Below are 15,000 nucleotides of genomic sequence, written 5' to 3'. Positions count from 1 at the left end.
CTTCACTGCTTTCAGTAACCTACCTCCTACACCATACACTTGCAACATCTGCCACATTGCCCCCCTATCCACCCTGTCATACGCCTTTTCCAAATCCATAAATGCCACAAAGACCTCTTTAGCCTTATCTAAATACTGTTCACTTATATGTTTCACTGTAAACACCTGGTCCACACACCCCCTACCTTTCCTAAAGCCTCCTTGTTCATCTGCTATCCTATTCTCCGTCTTACTCTTAATTCTTTCAATTATAACTCTACCATACACTTTACCAGGTACACTCAACAGACTTATCCCCCTATAATTTTTGCACTCTCTTTTATCCCCTTTGCCTTTATACAAAGGAACTATGCATGCTCTCTGCCAATCCCTAGGTACCTTACCTTCTTCCATACATTTATTAAATAATTGCACCAACCACTCCAAAACTATATCCCCACCTGCTTTTAACATTTCTATCTTTATCCCATCAATCCCGGCTGCCTTACCCCCTTTCATTTTACCTACTGCCTCACGAACTTCCCCCACACTCACAACTGGCTCTTCCTCACTCCTACAAGATGTTATTCCTCCTTGCCCTATACACGAAATCACAGCTTCCCTATCTTCATCAACATTTAACAATTCCTCAAAATATTCCTTCCATCTTCCCAATACCTCTAACTCTCCATTTAATAACTCTCCTCTCCTATTTTTAACTGACAAATCCATTTGTTCTCTAGGCTTTCTTAACTTGTTAATCTCACTCCAAAACTTTTTCTTATTTTCAACAAAATTTGTTGATAACATCTCACCCACTCTCTCATTTGCTCTCTTTTTACATTGCTTCACCACTCTCTTAACTTCTCTCTTTTTCTCCATATACTCTTCCCTCCTTGCATCACTTCTACTTTGTAAAAACTTCTCATATGCTAACTTTTTCTCCCTTACTACTCTCTTTACATCATCATTCCACCAATCGCTCCTCTTCCCTCCTGCACCCACTTTCCTGTAACCACAAACTTCTGCTGAACACTCTAACACTACATTTTTAAACCTACCCCATACCTCTTCGACCCCATTGCCTATGCTCTCATTAGCCCATCTATCCTCCAATAGCTGTTTATATCTTACCCTAACTGCCTCCTCTTTTAGTTTATAAACCTTCACCTCTCTCTTCCCTGATGCTTCTATTCTCCTTGTATCCCATCTACCTTTTACTCTCAGTGTAGCTACAACTAGAAAGTGATCTGATATATCTGTGGCCCCTCTATAAACATGTACATCCTGAAGTCTACTCAACAGTCTTTTATCTACCAATACATAATCCAACAAACTACTGTCATTTCGCCCTACATCATATCGTGTATACTTATTTATCCTCTTTTTCTTAAAATATGTATTACCTATAACTAAACCCCTTTCTATACAAAGTTCAATCAAAGGGCTCCCATTATCATTTACACCTGGCACCCCAAACTTACCTACCACACCCTCTCTAAAAGTTTCTCCTACTTTAGCATTCAAGTCCCCTACCACAATTACTCTCTCACTTGGTTCAAAGGCTCCTATACATTCACTTAACATCTCCCAAAATCTCTCTCTCTCCTCTGCATTCCTCTCTTCTCCAGGTGCATACACGCTTATTATGACCCACTTCTCGCATCCAACCTTTACTTTAATCCACATAATTCTTGAATTTACACATTCATATTCTCTTTTCTCCTTCCATAACTGATCATTTAACATTACTGCTACCCCTTCCTTTGCTCTAACTCTCTCAGATACTCCAGATTTAATCCCATTTATTTCCCCCCACTGAAACTCTCCTACCCCCTTCAGCTTTGTTTCGCTTAGGGCCAGGACATCCAACTTCTTTTCATTCATAACATCAGCAATCATCTGTTTCTTGTCATCCGCACTACATCCACGCACATTTAAGCAACCCAGTTTTATAAAGTTTTTCTTCTTCTCTTTTTTAGTAATTGTATACAGGAGAAGGGGTTACTAGCCCATTGCTCCCGGCATTTTAGTCGCCTCATACGACACGCATGGCTTACGGAGGAAAGATTCTTTTCCACTTCCCCATGGACAATAGAAGAAATAAAAAAGAACAAGAGCTATTTAGAAAAAGGAGAAAAACCTAGATGTATGTATATATATATATGCATGTGCGTGTCTGTGAAGTGTGACCAAAGTGTAAGTAGGAGTAGCAAGATATCCCTGTTATCTTAGCGTGTTTATGAGACAGAAAAAGAAACCAGCAATCCTACCATCATGCAAAACAGTTACAGGTTTTTGTTTCACAGTCATCTGGCAGGACGGTAGTACTTCCCTGGGTGGTTGCTGTCTACCAACCTACTACCATTCTTAGTATAAGAGCTAAATGTGGATATTCATAAGCACATTATAAGAAAGATATAATCTGAGTGAGACCAAGTTTGTACTCACATAATGCCAGCCTTCACCAACACCAGCACCATCAGCAGCACTGCTGACCTCCCTCCAACCATGGCTTCTCCTGTAATTTCTAGTCATATAATTACAGTTTCATATGTTAATAGTCTGGCCTATTCAGCAAGGCTGTTTCCTGCCGAATAAGCAGAATGAATTTTTTCCATAAATCTGTGAAAATCTATCTGAACACAACGGAAAAAATATATTTAATTAATTTTAAGTATTATTAAATAAATTGAAATTGACCTATTATTAAAAAATATAGAAGAATTTAGCTAAAAATGTTACGTTAGATTAAGTTAGGTTAGGTGAGGTTTCTAAGTTAGTGTCGGTCTAAAAATATTTCTTTTAAATCATTGTCAATTAAAACAATATATCTATTAGTCTGTAACAAAAATTAAAATGTTCAATTTTTGAGGTAGTTCGGCCTATTCGGCAAGTTCAGCTTATTATGCACGACACATACAAACATACATACACACATACACACACATATTTCTTCAGTCACAGAGTTGTCAGGAAGTGGAATAGCCTAGGTAGTGATGTAGTGGAGGCAGGATCCATACATAGCTTTAAGAAGAGGTATAATAAAGCTCACGGAGCGGGAAGAGTGATTGAGTAGTGGACTGTTGAAGATGCAGGGCCAGGAGCTGTGACTCAACCCCCGCAACCACAACTAAGTGAGTACATATATACATATATGCATGGATATACATATATACATACGTACATACATACATACATGCATACATACATACATACATACATACATACATACATACATACATACATACATACATACATACATACATACATACATACATACATACATACATGTATGTATGTATATGGTGAGTGATTGAAAGTTGTTAAGAATTTTTAGGAGAGCAAAATTCGATTAAGCAGTTAAGGTGTATGATTTATCAATGCATATAATATATATATATATATATATATATATATATATATATATATATATATATATATATATATATATATATATATATATATATATATATATATATATATATATATATATATATATATATATATATATATATATATATATATATATATATATATATATATATATATATATATATATATATATATATATATATATATATATATAAGGATGTTACTTTAGTAACTATTTAAGGATTATAGTATTCTTGACTGGTAGTGAACAGGTTACGTTCAGCATTAAAATAACCCTCATGTAATCAAGAGGATTAAAATCCCATTAGCCAGGTTAAGGTGTCTGGCAAAATACTTATCAGTAAAAGGATCTTGAATAAAGATGTGTGCTATCACACTGGTAAGGATGTGTAATGTCACACTCGTAAAGATGTGTGATGTCACACTGGTAAGGATGTGTGATGTCACACTGATGTGGGTGTGTAATGTCACACTGATAAGGATGTGTGATGTCACACTGATTAGGATTTGTGATGTCACACTGATAAGGATATGTCATGTTACACTGATAAGGATGTGTGATGTCACACTGATAAGGATGTGTCATGTTACACTGATAAGGATATGTGATGTTACACTGATAAGGATGTGTGATGTCACACTGATAAGGATGTGTCATGTTACACTGACAAGGATGTGTGATGTCACACTGATTTCTGGATAACTGAATGCGAGGTTTTTAAAATATGTTATATAGCGGTAGTTGTTACAGTTGCTCTTTGTTGGTAATAAATATTTCTGGAAGATTCAAAATAAAGTTGTAAGAGTAGGCGAAAGAATTTGGAAACATGTGCAAAAGATGGAAGATTGAAATGTGCACAGAAAGAGGTGCACGGTTATGAGAATAATTCCAAAGTTAGGTAATGAAAGATGAGAGCATGAAGAAAGTGATTGTGAATAGATATTTATCAATTCACAAACTACTCTGTTTGTGACCTGATAAAGCCAACTGTGTGGGCCAAAAGTTGTCAATAAAGGATCACATTATACTGCTTTTGTGTTTATTTTTCCATCGTGTCGGTATTTTACACCATTTATTTCCATTCCGACGCTGTAGCAGCAGTGAGGAAACCTGGATGCTGGGCCATGTGTCGTGTCCAGGTTCAATGTGGGGGCTGTGAATGTGTCGTGTCCAGGTTCAGTGTGGGGGCTGTGAATGTGTCGTGTCCAGGTTCAGTGTGGGGGCTGTGAATGTGTCGTGTCCAGGTTCAGTGTGGGGGCTGTGAATGTGTCGTGTCCAGGTTCAGTGTGGGGGCTGTGAATGTGTCGTGTCCAGGTTCAGTGTGGGGGCTGTGAATGTGTCGTGTCCAGGTTCAGTGTGGGGGCTGTGAATGTGTCGTGTCCAGGTTCAGTGTGAGGGTTGTGAATGTGTCGTGTCCAGGTTCAGTGTGGGGGCTGTGAATGTGTCGTGTCCAGGTTCAATGTGGGGGCTGTGAATGTGTCGTGTCCAGGTTCAGTGTGGGGGCTGTGAATGTGTCGTGTCCAGGTTCAATGTGGGGGCTGTGAATGTGTCGTGTCCAGGTTCAGTGTGGGGGCTGTGAATGTGTCGTGTCCAGGTTCAGTGTAGGTGCTGTGAATGTGTCGTGTCCAGGTCCAGTGTGAGGGCTGTGAATGTGTCGTGTCCAGGTTCAGTGTGAAGGCTGTGAATGTGTCGTGTCCAGGTTCAGTGTGAGGGTTGTGAATGTGTCGTGTCCAGGTTCAGTGTGAAGGCTGTGAATGTGTCGTGTCCAGGTTCAGTGTGAGGGTTGTGAATGTGTCGTGTCCAGGTTCAGTGTGAGGGCTGTGAATGTGTCGTGTCCAGATTCAGTGTGGGGGCTGTGAATGTGTCGTGTCCAGGTTCAGTGTGGGGGCTGTGAATGTGTCGTGTCCAGGTTCAGTGTGGGGGCTGTGAATGTGTCGTGTCCAGGTTCAGTGTGAGGGCTGTGAATGTGTCGTGTCCAGGTTCAGTGTGGGGGCTATGAATGTGTCGTGTCCAGGTTCAGTGTGGGGGCTGTGAATGTGTCGTGTCCAGGTTCAGTGTGGGGGCTGTGAATGTGTCGTGTCCAGGTTCAGTGTGGGGGCTGTGAATGTGTCGTGTCCAGGTTCAGTGTGAGGGCTGTGAATGTGTCGTGTCCAGATTCAGTGTGGGGGCTGTGAATGTGTCGTGTCCAGGTTCAGTGTGGGGGCTGTGAATGTGTCGTGTCCAGGTTCAGTGTGGGGGCTGTGAATGTGTCGTGTCCAGGTTCAGTGTGGGGGCTGTGAATGTGTCGTGTCCAGGTTCAGTGTGGGGGCTGTGAATGTGTCGTGTCCAGGTTCAGTGTGGGGGCTGTGAATGTGTCGTGTCCAGGTTCAGTGTGGGGGCTGGGAATGTGTCGTGTCCAGGTCAGTGTGGGGGCTGTGAATGTGTCGTGTCCAGGTTCAGTGTGGGGGCTGTGAATGTGTCGTGTCCAGGTTCAGTGTGGGAGCTGGGAATGTGTCGTGTCCAGGTTAAGTGCGGGAGCTGTGAATGTGTCGTGTCCAGGTTCAGTGTGAGGCTGTGAATGTGTCGTGTCCAGGTTCAGTGTGGGGGCTGTGAATGTGTCGTGTCCTGGTTCAATGTGGGGGCTGTGAATGTGTCGTGTCCAGGTTCAGTGTGGGGGCTGTGAATGTGTCGTGTCCAGGTTCAATGTGGGGGCTGGGAATGTGTCGTGTCCAGGTCAGTGTGTGGGCTGTGAATGTGTCGTGTCCAGGTTCATTGTGAGGGGCTGTGAATGTGTCGTGTCCAGGTCAGTGTGGGGGCTGTGAATGTGTCGTGTCCAGGTTCAGTGTGGGGGCTGTGAATGTGTCGTGTCCAGGTTCAGTGTAGGGGCTGTGAATGTGTCGTGTCCAGGTTCAGTGTGAGGGCTGTGAATGTGTCGTGTCCAAGTTCAGTGTGGGGGCTAAGAATGTGTCGTGTCCAGGTTCAGTGCGTGGGCTGTGAATGTGTCGTGTCCAAGTTCAGTGTGGGGTCTGTGAATGTGTCGTGTTCAGGTTCAGTGTGGGGGCTGTGAATGTGTCGTGTCCAAGTTCAGTGTGGGGGCTGTGAATGTGTCGTGTCCAGGTTCAGTGTGGGGGCTGTGAATGTGCCGTGTCCAGGTTCAGTGTGGGAGCTGTGAATGTGTCGTGTCCAAGTTCAGTGTGGGGGCTGTGAATGTGTCGTGTCCAGGTTCAGTGTGGGGGCTGTGAATGTGTCGTGTCCAAGTTCAGTGTGTGGGGCTGTGAATGTGTCGTGTCCAAGTTCAGTGTGAGGGCTGTGAATGTGTCGTGTCCAGGTTCAGTGGGGGGGGCTGTGAATGTGTCGTGTCCAGGTTCAGTGTGGGGGCTGTGAATGTGTCGTGTCCAGGTTTAGTGTGGGGGCTGTGAATGTGTCGTGTCCAGGTTCAGTGTGGGGGCTGTGAATGTGTCGTGTCCAGGTTCAGTGTGGGGGCTGTGAATGTGTCCTGGTTACCTGGAGGTTACCTGAAGGTTATTCCGGGGATCAACGCCCCCGCGGCCCGGTCCACGACCAGGCCTCCCGATGGATCAGGGCCTGATCAACTAGGCTGTTACCGCTGGCCGCACGCAGTCCGACGTACGAGCCACAGCCCGGCTGATCCGGCACCGACTTTAGGTATCTGTCCAGCTCTCTCTTGAAGGCAGCCAGGGGTTTATTGGCAATTCCCCTAATGCTTGATGGGAGGCTGTTGAACAGTTTTGGGCCCCGGACACTTATGGTGTTTTCTCTTAGTGTACCAATGGCGCCCCTACTTTTTATTGGCGGCATTTTGCATCGCCTGCCCAGTCTTTTACTTTCGTAGGGAGTGATTTCTGTGTGCAGATTTGGGACCATTCCTTCCAAGATTTTCCAAGTGTAGATTATGATATATCTCTCCCTCCTGCGTTCCAACGAGTACAAGTCAAGTGCTTCCAAGCGTTCCCAGTAGTTAAGGTGCTTGACAGAACTTATACGTGCAGTAAAGGATCTCTGTACACTCTCTAGATCTGCGATTTCACCTGCTTTGTATGGAGATGTTAATGTACAGCAGTATTCCAGCCTAGAGAGAACAAGTGATTTGAAAAGGATCATCATGGGCTTGGCATCTCTCGTTTTGAAAGTTCTCATTATCCATCCTATCATTTTCTTTGCACGTGCGATCGTGGCACTGTTGTGATCCTTGAAAGTGAGATCCTCAGACATTACTACTCCCAGGTCCCTTACATTATTTTTCCGCTCTATTGTATGGCCGGAGTCAGTAGTATACTCTGTTCTAGTTATTATCTCCTCCAGTTTTCCATAATGGAGTAGTTGGAATTTGTCCTCATTGAACATCATATTGTTTACCGTTGCCCACTGGAAAACTTTGTTTATATCTTCTTGGAGGTTAACCGCGTCCTCAGCAGATGACAGCCTCATGCAGATCCTAGTATCATCCGCAAAGGATGATACCGTGCTGTGGTGTATATCTCTGTTTATGTCTGATATGAGGATAAGGAATAAGATGGGGGCGAGTACTGTGCCTTGTGGAACAGAGCTCTTCACTATGGCAGCCTCCGATTTAACTCTGTTGACCACTACTCTTTGTGTTCGATTTGTTAGGAAGTTGAAGATCCATCTCCCCACTTTCCCAGTTATTCCTTTAGCACGTATTTTATGGGCTATTACGCCATGATCGCATTTGTCAAATGCTTTTGCAAAGTCTGTGTATATTACATCTGCATTCTGATTTTCTTCCAGTGCATCCAAGGCCATGTCATAGTGATCCAGTAGTTGTGAGAGGCAGGAGCGACCTGCCCTGAACCCATGTTGCCCTGGATTGTGCAGATTTTGGGAATCCAGGTGATTTGCAATCCTGCTTCTTAGCACTCTTTCAAAGATTTTTATGATGTGGGATGTCAGAGCTATTGGTCTATAGTTCTTAGCTAATGCTTTGCTGCCACCTTTATGGAGTGGGGCTATATCCGTTGTTTTAAGTGACTGTGGAATTTCACCCATGTCCAAGCTCCTCCTCCATAGTGTACTTAGGGCACGCGAGAGGGGTTTCTTGCAGTTCTTAATGAAAACAGAGTTCCACGAGTCTGGGCCCGAGGCTGAGTGCATAGGCATGTTGTCAATGGCTTTTTCGAAATCTATCGGAGTTAGGGTAATGTCGGAAATCTGGCATACATTTATGGAGTTTTGAGGCTCATTCATGAAGAAATCATTTGGGTCGTCGATCCTCAGACCGATTAGTGGTTCACTAAACACAGAGTCGTACTGGGATTTCAATATTTCACTCATTTCCTTGTTGTCGTCTGTGTAAGTCCCATCCTGTCTGAGTAAGGGCCCGATACTAGATGTGGTATTTGCCTTGTTTTTGGCATATGAAAAGAAATATTTTGAATTTCTTTCAATTTCACTAATAGCTTTAAGCTCCTCCTGCCTCTCCTGGTTCCTGTAAGAGTCATTTAGCTTAAGTTCGATAGTTTCCACTTCCCTGGTCAGCGCCTCCCTTCGTGTATCAGATATTCTAGCACTCCTGAGGAGCTCAGTGACTCTTCGTCGTCTTCTGTAGAGGGAGCGTCTTTTTCTCTCCAGTTTACTCCTGCTCTTCTTCTTTCTTAGGGGAATATGCCTAGAACATGCTTCGGCTACCAGGCAGTTGATCCTTTCAAGGCACTGGTTTGGGTCCATGTCATTTAAGACATCTTCCCAACATGTTTCGTTTAGGACATGGTTTACCTGGTCCCAGTTGATGTTCTTGTTGTTGAAATTGTATTTTGTGAAGACACCTTCACAGGTACATGCATTCTGTTGTTCAGGACCCCTATGCATGTATGTCTGGACTTCGATTAGATTGTGATCGGAATTAGTTGTTTTTGATATTCTTATGTCTCTTATCAGGTCCTCATTATTTGTGAAGATAAGGTCAAGTGTGTTTTCTAGTCTTGTTGGCTCCACTATCTGCTGGCTTAAGGTGTGTTTTTCGCAGAGACTTAGTAGCTCATGTGTGTGTGACCTTTCATCTGCGCTACCTCCGGGGATTGTTTCAGCTATAACATTATTTGCTACATTCTTCCATTTTGTATGCCTTAGGTTGAAATCACCAAGCAGTAAGATGTTTGGGGATGGAGCTGGAAGGTTTTCCAAACAGTAATCGATTTTCAGTAGCTGTTCCTTGAACTGTTGGGAGGTTGCATCTGGTGGCTTGTATACAACCACAATGACTAGGTTTTGGTTCTCGATCTTTATTGATAGAACTTCGACTACCTCATTTGTGGTGTTCAGCAACTCCGTGCAGATAAGGGACTCTTTGACATACAGGCCAACCCCCCCTTGTTGCCTGTTTTTTCTGTCGCATCTAAAAAGGTTGTAACCACTTATCCATATTTCACTGTCAAAGTGATCTTTTGTGTGAGTCTCTGTGAAGGCTGCAAACATTGCATTAGACTCCACTAGAAGTCCACTGATAAAAGGTATTTTGTTGTTGGTGGATGGCTTAAGGCCCTGTATATTAGCAAATATGAACGAGGTTGTATTCTGTGTTTGTTGGGGGGATTTTGTTATTGGCATCAGTAGTTGTAATAATTCTGGAGGGCCATGGGTGGCCACTGGCTGCGCCTCCAGTCCAACAAGGCTCCAAGGTGGACTATTTTTAATTCCTTCCAAGCCAGGGCCACCCCGTCCTGGATTCCATCTACTTTCCCCAGTAGAGGAAGGAGGAGACTCCTCTCCAACATCTGTACTGTGGGCCACGGTCTTGTGCAATGATGGTTGTATATTTACTGTTTTTGTGGTGGTTTGGGTAGTGTCCCTAGGAGAGTCTGGGCTGGCAGTAGGGCTGGGGGCTGGGTCTGGGTCAGCACTGGGGCTGGGGGGTGGGGCTGGGTCTGGGCCAGCACCAGCACTGAGGGTATTGGTGCTATGCCTGGGAGAGCTTGGGCCAGCACCATCACTGTGGGTATTAGTGCTAAGACTGGGGGATGGGTCTGGCTTAGCACCATGTGGGTGACTAGGTAGTTTCGAGTCATCTGTTGTGGTATGGACATTCTGCATTTTTTGATACACTATCTCTTTCTCCCATGTTTTATATATGTTTGGTAGACTATCCAAGAGGTCATCCTTGTTTTCTTGATTATTTTTATCATTTATTACTCTTCTTAGTACCTTTCTGATACCTGCCCAAAGTTCTACATCTTTATTGCACAACCAGAAGCACCTTGCTAGTTCAAGGTCATGTTTTGAGGCTGTATTTAGTCTAGTATAAGAGATATGGTGTTTGGAAGAGCATAGGTTGCATGTGATTCTGGAATTCCAGGTTCAGTGTGGGGCCTGTGAATGTGTCGTGTCCAAGTTCAGTGTGGGGGCTGTGAATGTGTCGTGTCCAAGTTCAGTGTGGGGGCTGTGAATGTGTCGTGTTCAATTTCAGTGTGGGGGCTGTGAATGTGTCGTGTCCAAGTTCAGTGTGGGGGCTGTGAATGTGTCGTGTTCAATTTCAGTGTGGGGGCTGTGAATGTGTCGTGTCCAAGTTCAGTGTGGGGGCTGTGAATGTGTCGTGTCCAAGTTCAGTGTGGGGGCTGTGAATGTGTCGTGTCCAGGTCAGTGTGGGGGCTGTGAATGTGTCGTGTCCAGGTTCAGTGTGAGGGCTGTCAATGTGTCGTGTCCAAGTTCAGTGTGGGATCTGTGAATGTGTCGTGTCCAGGTTCAGTGTGAGGCTGTGAATGTGTCGTGTCCAGGTTCAGTGTGGGGGCTGTGAATGTGTCGTGTCCAGGTTCAGTGTGAGGGCTGTGAATGTGTCGTGTCCAAGTTCAGTGTGGGAGCTGTGAATGTGTCGTGTCCAGGTTCAGTGTGAGGCTGTGAATGTGTCGTGTCCAGGTTCAGTGTGGGGGCTGTGAATGTGTCGTGTCCAGGTTCAGTGTGGGGGCTGTGAATGTGTCGTGTCCAAGTTCAGTGTGGGGGCTGTGAATGTGTCGTGTCCAGGTTCAGTGTGGGGGCTGTGAATGTGTCGTGTCCAAGTTCAGTGTGGGGGCTGTGAATGTGTCGTGTCCAGGTTCAGTGTGGAGGCTGTGAATGTGTCGTGTCCAGGTTCAGTGTGGGGGCTGTGAATGTGTCGTGTCCAAGTTCAGTGTGGGGGCTGTGAATGTGTCGTGTCCAGGTTCAGTGTGGGGGCTGTGAATGTGTCGTGTCCAAGTTCAGTGTGTAGGCTGTGAATGTGTCGTGTCCAGGTTCAGTGTGGGGGCTGTGAATGTGTCGTGTCCAAGTTCAGTGTGGGGGCTGTGAATGTGTCGTGTCCAAGTTCAGTGTGGGGGCTGTGAATGTGTCGTGTCCAGGTTCAGTGTGGGGGCTGTGAATGTGTCGTGTCCAGGTTCAGTGTGGGGGCTGTGAATGTGTCGTGTCCAGGTTCAGTGTGGGGGCTGTGAATGTGTCGTGTCCAAGTTCGGTGTGTGGGCTGTGAATGTGTCGTGTCCAAGTTCAGTGTGGGGGGCTGTGAATGTGTCGTGTCCAGGTTCAGTGTGAGGGCTGTGAATGTGTCGTGTCCAGGTTCAGTGTGGGGGCTGTGAATGTGTCGTGTCCAGGTTCAGTGTGGGGGCTGTGAATGTGTCGTGTCCAGGTTCAGTGTGGGGGCTGTGTCGTGTCCAGGTTCAGTGTGAGGGCTGTGAATGTGTCGTGTCCAGGTTCAGTGTGAGGGCTGTGAATGTGTCGTGTCCAGGTTCAGTGTGAGGGCTGTGAATGTGTCGTGTCCAGGTTCAGTGTGGGGGCTGTGAATGTGTCGTGTCCAGGTTCAGTGTGGGGGCTGTGAATGTGTCGTGTCCAGGTTCAGTGTGGGGGCTGTGAATGTGTCGTGTCCAGGTTCAGTGTGGGGGCTGTGAATGTGTCGTGTCCAGGTTCAGTGTGGGGGCTGTGAATGTGTCGTGTCCAGGTTCAGTGTGGGGGCTGTGAATGTGTCGTGTCCAGGTTCAGTGTGGGGGCTGTGAATGTGTCGTGTCCAGGTTCAGTGTGGGGGCTGTGAATGTGTCGTGTCCAGGTTCAGTATGGGAGCTGTGAAAGTGTCGTGTCCAGGTTAAGTGTGAGGGCTCTGAATGTGTCGTGTCCAGGTTCAGTGTGGGGCCTGTGAATGTGTCGTGTCCAAGTTCAGTGTGGGGGCTGTGAATGTGTCGTGTCCAAGTTCAGTGTGGGGTCTGTGAATGTGTCGTGTCCAGGTTCAGTGTGGGGGCTGTGAATGTGTCGTGTCCAGGTTCAGTGTGGGGGCTGTGAATGTGTCGTGTCCAGGTTCAGTGTGGGGGCTGTGAATGTGTCGTGTCCAGGTTCAGTGTGAGGCTGTGAATGTGTCGTGTCCAGGTTCAGTGTGGGGGCTGTGAATGTGTCGTGTCCAGGTTCAGTGTGGGGGCTGTGAATGTGTCGTGTCCAGGTTCAGTGTGGGGGCTGTGAATGTGTCGTGTCCAGGTTCAGTGTGGGGGCTGTGAATGTGTCGTGTCCAGGTTCAGTGTGGGGGCTGTGAATGTGTCGTGTCCAGGTTCAGTGTGGGGGCTGTAAATGTCATACAGAAAACTGAGAATGAAGACTAGAAATTTCAGAACTCCTTGAGAACTGTTCATGACGTAGATACTTATTAGTTATTAGTTTTAGTGGTCATTATCCAGCAAATTTGTCGTTGGCTTCTGCCTACAAATGAATCGTATTTTAAAATTTAATAACGTGAGTAGGGGAGGAGGAGTTACCGGCAATTATATTTTACAGAGAATGAATCAACACTTATTTTTACCTTTGACAGAAATATCCAACAAGTTGTAAACTTTTTTAATATATTTTTTTTCTTTGCGTATTGTAAAAAGGACTCAATAGTTTGGTTTCAACACACGCGGATTTAAAAATTATTCAAAGCTATTATTACTGGTCCGTATTAAAGCCTAAATAAAATCACTGAAAAAGAGTATGTTATTTTACCATTGATCTTGTTATAAAATTATTTGCATCACTTTATATATGAAAAGAGAGAGAGAGAGAGAGAGAGAGAGAGAGAGAGAGAGAGAGAGAGAGAGAGAGAGAGAGAGAGAGAGAGAGAGAGAGAGAGAGAGAGAGAGAGAGAGAGAGAGAGAGATTAAAGTACTGTGTATATACCAGAGTTGCTCTAGACTCTTCAACTTTCTGTCAGCAGATATAATGAATAATGCTTGAGGAACTATATTATTATTATAGTCAAAAAGAAGCGCTAAGCCACAAGGGCTATACAGCAACAGCTTGGTTGATCAGATCTATCAATAAACAAGGCTTAGCATTAAGTTAGTTGGCTGGTTGGTTTATTAGGTTTAAATTATTTTGACTACGCGAGTGTCAATAAGGTTGCACAACCCAGTTAAAAACACTTTAATATCTAGAACTTTAATAAAAGTATCCTCTCATCATATATATACCGAGAGGTATACAACTATCGGCGTATATACACTGAATATACACACTTTTCAGTATGAGGATAGGACAAGATGTGAAAAAACACTTATGTACAGTTAAGGACATTTATAAATGTCCTGAACTAAACGAAAACTTTTTCTTTTAATATTTTGTAATTTATACAGAACGTGAGGTTACTAGCCCCTTGATGCCGGCATTATAGTCGCCTCTTGCCACAGGTGTGGCTTACGGAGGAAGAATTCTGTTCCACTTTCCCAGAGAGAATATATATATATATATATAAATATATATATATATATATATATATATATATATATATATATATATATATATATATAAACACTGATCTCTGGCTGAAGGAGACTCGAACCTACGAACCTTAGGACAAGGTACACAGTGCTTTACCAATCTACCCACACTGGACAATACCTTGGCGTGTAACTTGCGCTACACGTTTGATCCAAGGCAGCCAGATTTCAGGGAGAAGGCTCCTTCAGCCAGAGATCAGTGTTTGTGTATATTTTGCCTGCTCTCGCCCCTCAAGGAAGGTTCCTTGATGTTGGTGAGGGGCTCTTGATTTAGGGAATTGGATCTGTGCTCCAGTTCCCCGAATTAAGCCTGAATGCCTTCCACATCCCCCCCCAGGCGCTGTATAATCCTCCGGGTTTAGCGCTTCCCCCTTGATTATAATAATAATAATAATAATTGCCTGCTCTCGCGAATTCCTTGCATTGTTAATATCTCTAGTAAGTCTGATGCATGCAGGGGATGAGATGAAAAGCTGTAAGCCTTCTCCCTGAAAGCTGGCTGCCTTGGATCAAACGTGTAGCGCAAGCTACACTCCAAGGCATTGTCCAATTTGGGTAGATTGGTAAAGCACTGTGTACCTTGTTCCAAGGTTCGTAGGTTCGAGTCTCCTTCAGCCAGAGATCAGTGTTTGTGTATATTTCGCCTGCTCTCGCGAATTCCTTGCATTGTTAAAATCTCAAGTAAGGCTGATGCATGCAGGGGATGAGATGAAAAGTTGTAAGCATATATATATATATATATATATATATATATATATATATATATATATATATATATATATATATATATATATATATATATATATATATATATAGTGAGAGCTCCTCATGCAGGGGACTTTCTGTTGGTTGTTCCCAACTCCAGCCTTGGCACACGCCTCGACCCACAGACCATCCGCATTGGTGTTGCCCTTC

The 15,000-nt window shown here is 44.4% G+C and overlaps 1 protein-coding gene across 3 annotated transcripts in view; it reads right to left on the bottom strand.

The window, feature by feature from the left end:
• Positions 1-15,000, bottom strand: part of LOC128690875 (uncharacterized) — a 30,934-nt gene that overhangs the window by 14,147 nt on the left and 1,787 nt on the right. For 2 of the 3 annotated variants that reach the window (XM_053779630.2, XM_053779631.2), the window contains exon 2: positions 2,431-2,500. In XM_053779630.2, coding sequence (XP_053635605.1) covers positions 2,431-2,492 — 62 coding nt within the window. In that variant the 5' untranslated portion in view covers positions 2,493-2,500. Of the gene's footprint in view, positions 1-2,430; positions 2,510-15,000 lie in introns of all 3 variants that reach the window. The other variant, XM_053779632.2, reaches the window with a different exon arrangement.

Source organism: Cherax quadricarinatus, chromosome 24 (genome assembly GCF_038502225.1).
Source record: "Cherax quadricarinatus isolate ZL_2023a chromosome 24, ASM3850222v1, whole genome shotgun sequence".
Classification (NCBI taxonomy): Eukaryota; Metazoa; Arthropoda; class Malacostraca; order Decapoda; family Parastacidae; genus Cherax; species Cherax quadricarinatus.
This window is presented reverse-complemented; position numbering and strand designations above follow the sequence as displayed.